General features: G+C 38.5%; 1 protein-coding gene across 20 annotated transcripts in view; it reads right to left on the reverse strand.

The window, feature by feature from the left end:
* The window catches only part of C4H6orf201 (testis expressed protein 56), a 66,243-nt gene that overhangs the window by 18,218 nt on the left and 35,741 nt on the right, over window positions 1–12,284 (reverse strand). For 7 of the 20 annotated variants that reach the window (XR_013533799.1, XR_004741650.3, XR_004741651.3 and 4 more), the window contains exon 3: window positions 25–247. The exons of 8 other annotated variants lie outside the window; for them this stretch is intronic. Coding sequence is in view for 9 of the 12 variants with exons in the window: in XM_035295039.3 (XP_035150930.3) it covers window positions 25–247 (223 nt within the window). In the remaining 3 variants the exon portion in view is untranslated. Of the gene's footprint in view, window positions 1–24; window positions 248–12,284 lie in introns of those variants that run through there. 5 more of the 20 variants (XM_035295042.3, XM_035295044.3, XM_035295046.3 and 2 more) reach the window with 2 other exon arrangements.

The raw sequence follows: 12,284 nt of genomic DNA on the forward strand, positions 1-12,284 counted from the left end.
ATAGGTTTTTGGTAAGAGTCTTACATCTTTTGACATGAATTGTTGTTGCCAGGAACACTGGAACATGTTGCCTGGGATGCTACTTTGAAAAGCACTCACAGCATTACAGGCTGAAGTCATGTCTTTGAATGTCACTATAGCACTTTGACATCCACAAACAGTGACTGACTGAATTGGGCCAAATGCTGACAGCCTACAGATCACTGACTTGAGGTCTTCAGTGGGTTGCATGTTCTTTTTCAGCCATCTAGCAAGGGAGCAAAATGGAAGGAATTGTATTACTAGAAAACAAATAATCTTAGTTTAGTTTTTTTTTTTTTTTGTACAATTTTATACAGAGGCATGAAGGGAAAACAGGGTCATTTCATTGGAAAGCAATGTTCTGTATCAGTAATTGTTTTCTTATTTGTTAGAGAGTCCCAGTCTTGTCTAATATGGTACTTAATGAACATCATACCTGCAAACTGCCTTGATTGTCCTTGCAGCATCCTGTTTTGATTAATGTCATAGCTATCACTTGACAAGGACTGAGGGTGTAATTCCAAGGGCTACAGAAAAGGATGGGATATTTTGCTTTTCCAAACACTGGTCTTCCTTTTGACCTTTCCTTCAAGATCAAAATTAGCTAACTCACCAAATCTCTAACTTTTTAGTTCTAATTTTTTTTTTTTTTTTTTGAGATGAAGTCTTACTCTGTCACCCAGGCTGGAGTGCAGTGGCGCAATCTTGGCTCACTGCAATCTCTGCCTCCTGGGTTCAAACGATTTTCCTGCCTCAGCCTCCTGAGTAGCTGGGAATACAGGCACGTGCCACCACCCCTGGCTAATTTTTTTATTTTTAGTAGAGACATGGTTTCACCATGTTGGCCAGGCTGGTCTTGAACTCCTGACCTAAGGTGATCTGCCCGCCTCAGCCTCCCAAAGTGCTGGGATTACAGGTGGGAGCCACCGCTCCCAGCTAGTTCTAAATTTTTTATTCCAGTAATTGTAATCCAAAATGATTAGTTTTATAGAAAATATAGGAATAGAAATAAGCATTAGTTTTGATTGAGCAGTTACTAGTGCTTAATGCCCATGATCATATTTTATCCACCAAAAACTGCCAAAAATTAAAAATGAGGTAGGTCTGTTGCTACTAACCATTTTCAAGTAGGCATTCCAAGGCATGGAGATTAAAGTAGCTTATCCAGAACTCCCAGTAAATGTCAAAATGAAGATAAAAATGCAGGCAGAGTTCTCCTTCCACGATGGCAGCACAAGCCAACTACTGCCCATTGCTCCTACTAATTACAGCTACAATCTCTAGACGAAATATGAAAAAGAACTACTTGAGCATGCTGAAATTAATCAAAAACTGGTGGATTATGGAAAGGTGTCAAAATACACAGAAACAACTGCACAAGGTCCCAGATTATGAGAAATAAACACAATTGCTGGAATCTATCTCCTGAGCATGGTATTAGAAGTAATGGCAAAAACTGCAATTACTTTAGCATTAAACTAATATTTTGGCCCCAAAGGCACACCCCTATCGTGGCTCAGTGCTGCGATGACCATGGAGTGGCCAGCCAAATAGAAGTTGAGGAAAACTATACCTTGAAATAAAAAAGGCCCTCGGGGCTAAAGAGTGAAAGCAAGAAGACAATTCCAGAGCAGAGAGGAAAAAGTTCTAATTCTGCGTATGAACCCATACAAGTCTGATTCCTGAGTGAGACAGACTCAAACCAGCATAGCAAACACTTTGCGAAGTATACTGGGATTATAACCACCACCCACAGAAGAGCAAGACAGCTTACAGACTGAACCTAACCAGATGTATTACTTGCTAAAACAAAAACAGCATTTTCCAGATGATCGTAACATGATCCACAAAAACATAACTTCCATCCAATGCCACAATATAGTAAATATTATACCGTGTGGATCCTGAGATCCCTGTCCAGTTACTTCTCTATTATGTCATATGGATCATAATATTTGCAACATTGTGTGACATACAGAAAAAACAAACATGGAAATCTGAATGCTTGGGTGAAACAGACAATCAGCACATGTCAATCCTGTGATGACCTGGACTTTGGTATTGTCACACACAGTCTTTAGTTCTTATAACTACATTCCATGAGGTAAAGAAAAATACACTAGAAATGATTTTAAAATACATGATTTTCATCACTTCTCGGCCTTTTGGCTAAGATCAAGTGTAAAATACATGAATTTTCAGCAGAGAAACAACTATTGAAAAGATAACTAAACAGAAAATTTAGAACTAAAACTGTAAAAAATAAAAATTCACTGAAGAGAGACTCACTAGATGCAAACTAGATGAAAAAGGAAGGAGTCAATGAACCTTGAAGATATATCAGTAGGATTTAATATGAGGAACAGAGGAAAGGAAATACAAGGAAAAAATGAATAAATAGTGATATCAGCAAGATGACAGAGGAATTTCTAGGCCCTCATACTCCCATGGAAACATCAAATACAAGTATGGACTAACTAGAATAACTTTATGAGTTCTGAAACTTAGTCAAACATTTGAATGCCCAATAAGAAAGTCACCTTAAAATGTTAGGAATTGTTGTAATATTTGCTCTTGTCCACTTCCCTGTGTGGTGCAGTCAGAAGCGATTGGCTCAATCCCCTGTTCCCTCCCTCAGGGCATAAAAAGCAGAGCGAAACTCGTTGCAATATCCTGACCTGTCTGTGGGCTGCCTAGGGCACTGGTGTCTGTAATGCCCAACTCAGATATCAGACAGGAAACAGCAACATAGTTTTGATTTCAGGCTGAAAGCCACAGAAGGCTGTGGTGAGCAATGCAGCACATGAAAACTACACAGGGATTGCTGACCTGTGGACTTCTGAGGGCAGCAGATTACAAATAGAGAAATACAATAGAATATCTAAGGCCCTAAGAAGAAGCTGCAGTGAGACTCTTTAGGAAATTAAGACCTTTAAAATCACCTGTGGTGGATAGGGGGCGCACACACACATTCACAGAAAGGAAGCATGCCTAGAAAAGACCTGAGAAGACCTGGACTAATCTCATATTAGTGAGGGTCTCATGGGCTCACAAATTAGTGAGGTCTTATATGCCAGTCTGCAAAGACTGGGCGAGTGGCCATATTTTTTTAAATACCCAATTTTCCAAAAAAGATCATAAGGCATGCAAACAACCAGGGAAAGGTGGCTCATTCAAATGAACAAAATACATCTTCAGAAACAGTTCTGGAGATGTATTTTGGCATCAGGCTTACTAGACAAAGACTTTAATTGTCAGCCAGGTGCAATGGCTCATGCCTGTAATCCCAGCACTTTGGGAAGCCAAGGTAGGCAGATCACTTGAGGCCAAGGGTTTGAGACCAGTCTGGCCAAATGGTGAAACCCCATCTCTACTAAAATACAAAAAAGTAGCTGGGCATGGTGTTGCATGCCTGTAATCCCTGCTACTCAGGAGGCTGAGGCATGAGAATCACTGGAACCCAGGAGGCAGATGTTGCAGTGAGCCAAAATCACACGACTGCACTCCAACCTGGGCAACAGAGTGAGCCTCTGTCTCAACAACAACAAACAACAACAACAACAACAAAAAATCCCTCAACTGTCAAATATACTACCAGAACTAAAGAAAAATACGAAAAAAGAACCAAAGAAAGCTAAGAAAACATATGAACAAAATGAGAATATCAACAAAGATAGAAATTATTTAAAAAAGAAATTATTGAGCTGAAAAATATAATAACTGATTTGAAAATTTTGTTAGAGGAGGTCAGCAGTAAACTCACACAGAAAAAAGAATAAGCAAATTTGAAAACAACTGATTTGAAATTATTGAATTTGAGAAGCATATCGAAGAAAATATAAAGTGAGCAGAGGCTTAGGGATTTATGGGATGCCATCATGCTGACCAATATATGCATAATGAGAGTCCCAGAAGAAGGTAAGAAAAAGGAGAAGAGAGACTATTTGAATAAATAGAAGCTGAAAACCTATTTGAATAAATAGAAGCTGAAAGACATGGATATACAAATCCAAGCTCAATGGTCTCCAAGTAGGGCGAACCTCTCACACCCACACAAAGACACATAATCAAATCTGGCAAAAGTTCAAGATAAAGAGAATCTTGAAGGCATCAAGAGAAAAGTGACTCATTATTATAAGAGATCTGCAATAAGATTATCAGTGTCTTTATTCAGCAAGAACCTTGGAGACTAGCAGTGGAGTGGTATATTTAAAGTGCTAAAAATTAAAAATAAAAATTTGTCAACAGAGAATTCTATACCTGGCAAATGTTTCTTCCAAAATGAGGGAGAAATTGAGACATTTCTAGAAAAACAAAAGCTGAGGGAGTTTATTATTACTACACCTGCCCTACAAGATTGTTAAAGGAAGTCCTTCAGTTTGAAATTAAATAATGCTAGATAGTAACGGGAAGACATATGAAAATATAAAGTTCTCCAGTAAAGGTAAATATATGAACAAATATAAAAACAGTATTAATGTAATTTTGTTTATAACTCCACTTTTGATTTTCTACACGATTTAAAAGACAATTGCATAGAAATAATTATGAACTTATGTTAATGAGTATATAATATTAAAAGGTATTTGTGACATCAATAACATGAAGGGAGAAGAGCTATAAGGAAGCAGAGTTTTTATATGCAATTAAAGTTGAGTTGGTATCAATTAAGATAGATCATCATAACTTTAGAATGTTATATGTAATGTTCATGGTAAGCACCAAGAAAATATACACAAGCAGAAATGAGAAAGGAGTCAAAATGTGGTATTTCAACAACTTCAACTAAATATAAAGGAAGGAAGGCAGTATTCAAGGAAATGAGGGAGAAAAAGGCTGTGAGGCACAGAGAAAACAACAAAATTGCAAAAGTAATCCTTATCAGCAATTACTTTAAATGTAATTGTATTGAAAACATCAAAAATCATAAGTTGGCAGAGTGGATATAAAACTAGGATCAACCATATACAGTCTAAAGGAGTCTCACTTTAGATCTAAGGACATGAATATGGTGAAAGTAAAAGGATTAAGATATTCCATGCCAACAGTAATAAAAAGAGAGCAGAAATGGCTATACTAACTGACAAAACAGACTTTAAGTCAAAAACTGTTAAAAGAGACAAAGACATAATATAATGATAAAAGGCTCAATTTACCAGGAAGATATGACAATTATAAAAATATGCTCTAAATAGTAGAGCTCCAAAATATATGAAGCAAACACTGACAGAATTGAAGAAAAAATGGCTCTACAATAATAGTAGAAAACTTCAATATCTCCACTTTCTTCAGTGGATAGAAAACCAGGCAGAAGAACATAGGGGAACATAGGACTTGAAGAACACTGTGGACCAACAGGACCCAGCAAACACGTATAGTACACTCCACCCAACAAAGACAGAATATAAATTTTTTAAGTTCACATGGAGTATTTTCCAAGAAAAACCCTATGTTAAGCCATAGGACATCTTAATAGATTTAAAAATTGAAATACAAGATACCATTTCTGACCACAATGAAATGAAACTAGAAGTGAACAGCAAAAACCTGGACAATTCACAAGTATGTAGAAATTAAATAACACGCTTTTAAATAACCAGTGGATCAAGAAAGAAATCGCAAGGAAAAAATTTAAAATATCTTGACGCAAATGAAAACACAACAAAGCAAAACTTGAGAGGATGTGAAAGAGGTGCTAAAATAGAAATTTGCAGCTGCAAGCCCATTAAGAAAATAGATTTCAAATAAGAAGCCTAGCTTTACACCACAAGAAACTAAAAAAAGAACAAACTAAACCCAAAACTAGCAGAAAGAAGGAAAAAATAAAGATTAAAGATAAATAAATACTAGCAATGAACATTCCGAAAAGGGAATTGAGAAAAACCATTCAATTTATAATAACATCAAAAATAACCAAATTTAGGAATAATTTTAGCCAAGGAGGCAAAGGACTTAGTAAAAACTACAAAACATTACAGAAATAAATTACAGAAGACATTTTAAAAATGGGAAGACCACATGTTCACAGATTAAAAGATAGTATTATTGAGATATTAATATTATCCAAAGTGATGTGCAGATTTAATGTAATTATATCAAGATCCCAACAATGTGTTTGCAGATATATAAGATGTATTGCATATGAAATCTCAAGGGACCCCAAAGAGTCATAATTACCATGTGATTCCACAATTCCACTTCTGAGTATGTCTTAGTCCATTTTTGTTGCTATGTTAGACTACCACAAACTGAATAATTTATAAATAAAATATATGTATTTGGCTCATGGTTCTGGAGGCTTGGAATCCAAGATTGGGGGGCCACATCTGGTAAGGGTCTTCTTGCTGCATCATAACATTGCCAAAGGCATAGCATGTCAAGGAAGCACCCGTGTGAAACAGAGAGGAAAAGGAGGTTGACCTTCTGACATACCCACTCCCACAGCATTATTCCATTCATGAGGGCAGAACTCTCATAACCTAATTGCATCAAGGACTCACCTTTGAATACATAACAGGGCAATTAAATTTCAACATGAGTTTTGCCGAAGACATTTAAACCATAGCAGAGTATATACCCAAAATAACTGACTAGCAGAGACTTGAACAGATATTTGCATATGAAGCATTATTCACAACACAGCAAAGTAAAAGCAACCCAAGTGTCCATCAACAGGTAGTGGATAAACAAAACGTGGTTGATACATAGAATGAAATATTATCAGCCTTAAAAAGAATAAAATTCTGATACATGCAGCAACACAGATGAACCTTAAAGACATTATGCCAAGTGAAAGAAGCCAGGCCAAACACAAAAGGACAAATATTGTATGATTTGATTTAGTTGAGGTACCAAGAATAGGCAAATTCATAGAATAAGGAAACAGAATGATGGCTGGGGGTGGTGGCTCACACCTGTAATCCCAACACTTCGGGAGGCCAAGCTGGGTGGATCACCTGAGGTCAGGAGTTCGAGACCAACCTGGCCAACATGGCAAAACCGCATCTCTACTAAAAGTACAAAAATTAGCCAGGCGTGGTGGCAGGTGCCTGTAATCCCAGCGACTTAGGAGGCAGAGGCAGGAGAATCGCTTGAACCCGGGAGGCAGAGGTTGCAGTGAGCTGAGATCGCAGTACTGCATTCCAGCCTGGGTGACAAGAGGAAGAGGAAAGAAAGAAAGAAACAGAGAGAGAGAGAGAAAAGGAAGGAAGGAAGGGAGGGAGGGAGGGAAGGAGGGAGGAAGGGAAAGAAAGAGGAAAGACAGAAAGATAAAGAAGGAAAGAAATGAAGAAAGGAAGGAAGAAAGAAAGAAGGGAGGGAAGAAGAAAGGTAGGTAGGAAGGCAGGCAGGCAGACAGGAAGAAAAGAAGGAAAGGAAGGAAGGAAGGAGAAGGGAATGGGAGGAGAGGGGAGGGAACGGAAAGGAGGGAAGGAAGGAAGGAAAGAAAGAAAGGCAGGCAGGAAGAAAGAAAGGAAAAAAGAAAGGAAGGAAGGAAAGAAGGAAGGAAGGAAGGAAGGAAGGAAGGAAGGAAGGAAGGAAGGAAGGAAGGAAGGAAGGAAATAGAATAATGGTTACCAGGTCCTGGGAAGTAGGAAATTATTGTTTAAAGGAGAAAGAGTCTCATTATGGGATGATGAGAATGTTCGGAGGATAGTGACGATGGTCGAATAACAACGTGAATGTATGTAATGCCACTAACTTAATTACACTTAAGCACTCAAAATGGCAAATCTTGTTATGCACATTTTACTATAAGACATATTTTTAAAAGCAATACAATTCACCATATTAATAGAATTAAAACGTGATTAATTCAATAGATACAAAGAAAACATTTGACAAAATTCTACATTCATGTTGATACAAGCAAACTAGATACAGTAGGGAACTTCCTCAGACTTATAAAGGGAATCTGCAGAAATCTAGAGTAAACCAAACACTGAATTGTTTTTTCTCTAAGATTGAGAAAAAAATGAAAGATCCCTGCTTTACCACATCTGTTCAACACTGTGTTGAAAATCTTAGTCACTGCAATAAGGCAAAGAAAGGAACTAAAAGAATAAAGAGTGAAAAGGAAGATGTAAAAATGTTTCTCTATTTGCAGATAATATGACTATTTACATAGAAGAATCCCAGGGAATTATATGATCCAGCAATCCTACTTCTGGGTATTTATCCAAAAGAATTGAAATCAAAATCTTGAAGAGACATTAACACCTCTATATTCATTGCGGCACCATTCACAAGAGCCAAAGTGTGGGAAAAATGTAAATGTCCTTTGACAGAGAAGTGGATAAAGAAAATGTGTTCTATACATACAATGAAATACTATTCAGCCTTGGCCAGACATGGTGGCTCAGCCTGTAATCCCAGCTACTTGGCAGACTGAGGCAGGAGAATTACTGGAACCCAGGAGGCAGAGGTTGCAGTGGGCCAAGATCTCACCATTTTACTCCAGCCTGGGTGACGGGGCAAGACTCAGTCTCAGAAGAAAAAAAATGAAGTACTATGCAGTCTTTTAAAAGACAGAAGTTCTATAATACAGGACAACATAGGTGAACCTTGAGAACATTATGCTAAGTGAAATAAGCCAGTCTCAGAAATAGGTCATGATTCCATTTATATGAGGCATCTGCGACAGCCAAATTCATAGAATCAAAGAATGGAATGAAGAGTACCAGGGCCTTGTGGCAGGGGGAAATGGGAGTTAATAATCAATAGGCTTAAAGTTTCAGGCAATCAAGATGAATAGGCTCTAAATATCTGCCTACAACACTGTCCACGATAATGTACTGCATGCTGAAAAATTGTTGAGAGGTTTGTTAAGACCCCATATAAAGTGCTCTTATCACAATAAGAGAGAATTCCAGGGAATCTAAAAAACAGCTTCTAGAACTAATAATGTCCAGTACATCATAATAATAAACAAAAATCAATTGTATCCTTATATTTAATATTTCTCATTTACAGTGGTGCTATAAACTATAAAATACCTAATGTCGAGGCTCAGAAAATGATACTCTAGAATATGGCACTTTGGCATGCTGAATGCTTTGAATTAAATAAAAGGCCTTGGACTCTGCCTCCAAACCAAGGTCTCTCTGACATTCCCTTGTTTCTTCCCACAAGTGGAAGGAGGGGCTCTCTCTGAAGTTCCCGTATCTAACTCAGGGAAGTTATTCTCAAATAAAAACAATTGCCTTTAATATTCTGTCTGAACTCTCATGGACCAGGAAAGATTAATCACCAAAGAAAAAATAAAAGTTGTCACCATGTACTCTTCTGTGGGCTATTCTGAGAGATTGTATAAGGCAAAGTTTGCTCGTGGTGCAGTTCCACACCTCATTTTCCCATAACTTGTTGCCATCTCTCCCAGAGCTCAAAGGGACTTTGTCCCAGGCTATTATCTGTCTTACGGGTCCAGTCATCTCTCCTAAATATAATTTACTTTTCCTCCCAATTTCCTTACATTAAATGTTCCCTTCCTCTCCCCTATGAAGGGAGCATTTAATCTTCAACCACCTGCCCTTCTTTGAATTTTCATACCTTGTATGATTCTCATGTACACACACCTTAATAAATCTGTATGCCTTTTCTCCTGTTAATCTGTCTGTTGTCAAGTTTAGCAGAGTCCTTTCATCAACCTTCAGAGGAAAAAAGGAGAGCTCCTTTTACCCCTGTGCTCGTAATAAATATAACAAAAGATACCCAAGACTTCTTCACTGACAACTACAAAACATTGGTAGGAGGCATTAAAGATGGCCTAACCAGAAGGGCAAATATATTCTGTCCATGTTGAAAGTCTCAATATTATTAAGATGGACGTTCTCCCCTATTGATCCATAGATTCAATTCAGTCCCAAAAATTTCTAGTAGTCTTTTTGTAGAAACTAACAAATTGGTTCTAAATTTTTATGGCAGTGCAAATAACCCAGAATAATCAAAGCAGTTTTTAAAGCAGAAGATCAAAGTCAGGTGCCCAACACTACCTTATTTCAGGACCTACTACATGGACACAATAAGAAAGTCCTGTTTGGGCAAAGACACAGAGATAAATGGAGCAAAATAGGGTCCAGAAATACACTCAAATATATGTGGAAATTCATTTTTTAAGAAAGTGCCAAAACAGGCCGGGTGCAGTGGCTCATGCCTGTTATTCCAGCACTTTGAGACCCCCAAGGCGGGTGGATCACTTGAGGTCAAGAGTTCGAGGCCAGCCTAGCCAACATGGTGAAACCCCTTCTCTACTAAAAATACAAAAATTAGTTGGGTTTGGTGGTAGGCACCTGTAATCTCAGCTACTCTGGAGGCTGAGCAGGAGAATTGCTTGAACCTGGAAGGCAGAGGTTGCAGTAAATCAAGATTGCACCACGGCAATCCAGCCTAGATGGCAGAGCAAGACTCCTATTCAAAAAACAAAAGTGCCAAAACAATTCAATTGAGAAAGGAAAATCTTTGAACACATGCCAATGGATCAACTAGATAGACAAATAAAAAAAAGAAATTAACATCAAACCAACAAATATCAAACCCTATATAAAAATAAACTAAAATGACTTACCAACCTGAATTTAGAGTTAAAAATTACAAAACTTCAATAAGGAAATATTGGAGCAAATCTTTGCAACTTTGGGCTAGTCAAAGAATTCTTAGAATGCAAAATGCAAAAACTTTACGTAAAGGAAAAAAAATTGATGAACTGGAAATGTAAGACCTTTGTACTTCTGCATTATTATGAAATAATGAAAGGCAAGCCATCATCTGGGAGAAAATATTTGCAATGCTTAAATCAAAATATGACAAGAACTCTCACGATTTAAAAAGATAAAGAAAATTTAAAGTAAGCAGAAGATGTGAACCAGTCACGTCACAGAAAATGTTTGAGACATCTTTTCTGGTAGGGACATGGAATGATGCCCCTCAAGATCAGAACATACAGGCATCCCTTTTATTCATATCAGCAGTGATATGTGAAAGTCAACAGGTGTACAAAGTGTCAGCAAGCATTGGCCAAGACCTGCCTCTAAATTCCAGAGGGATAACATACGCCCTGAACAAACCAATCACATCCATTCATACATAAAATGCAGTGCCAAGTCCCCAGAAGGAGCCTGGAAATCACTTGCCAGGTCTTTTTTTCCAAACATGTCTCAGTTCTCTTGCATGCAGGCACCCAAGCCTTGTTTTCCTGTCTTTCCACGTAGATTGGCTTGTGGCTACTGCTTCGGGATTTCTGGCCCTACTTCTAGGGAAGGTCTTTCAGACACTATTGTATAGTCTTTCAAAACCCTTTTCCCCTCTTCTGTACTTTTTTTCTCAAAAACTTCTGATGCTAAATTCGACTTCCTAGGACATCAGGACTCTATTTCTAGGTTTTTTTCCTGGATCATTCTTTCCATTTTGTGGGACCCCTTTATTCTCATTAATGGCCTCGAGGACAGAAAAGTATTTTTCAGGCTTACTTTTCCCTGCAAGCAGTCAGGCCAGCTGTGATTATTAGTGAAATGCTGAAAATGGCAGATCTACACATCGCGGGAAAATGATTTCCTCCTGACTTGGAAGGGGTCCCTGGTTCTCACCGCTGGCTGTGCATTATCATCTCACCTGGGGAGCACTCAAAAAACAGCAAGACCTGGCCCCCAACCCTGAGATGATGATTCAGTTGGTCTGGATGGGCCAGCAGGTATGAGTGACGCTCATATGCAGCCAGAGTTCAGAACCACTAGAGGATTGGCAATGAATGGCTTCCTCTGACAAAGAGTCTTTGCTTGGGCAAACTCTAGTCAGCTTCAGAACCTTCTCCACGGCCCATGTGCTCCGTCTTGTTAAATCCAGTTTTAGCAACCTGCCAAGACTGTCCAGCAAGAATCCCCCACCCTCAATACACAATCACTCTCGATATTTGATCAAAATTCTTCACTTCCCATCTTTGGTGTCTGATTACCCTGGCCTGCCTTCAGCAGGAATTCTGTGAGGCTGATTCGGCCAGAATATCCCCTAGACTTGATGTCTCATCTTAGCAATTTTTCATACACCAACCTCCTGCTCCTTGGCTATAAATTTCCCCTAATCCCTGGTGTATTTGAAATGGAGCAAAGTTTTATACCTGACATCTCTCTTTGTTGGGGTCCGGCACGTCTGCCGGGGGACTACCGACCTGCAGGAGTCCCCGAGACCGCCAACATAGATGTCTCGTTCAACCTGAGGAAGAGAGTGCGCAGAAGTGAAAGAAAATAGAAAAGTGGAGTCTGGAGAGCTGGCTT

Source organism: Callithrix jacchus, chromosome 4 (genome assembly GCF_049354715.1).
Source record: "Callithrix jacchus isolate 240 chromosome 4, calJac240_pri, whole genome shotgun sequence".
In the NCBI taxonomy this organism is placed as follows: domain Eukaryota; kingdom Metazoa; phylum Chordata; class Mammalia; order Primates; family Cebidae; genus Callithrix; species Callithrix jacchus.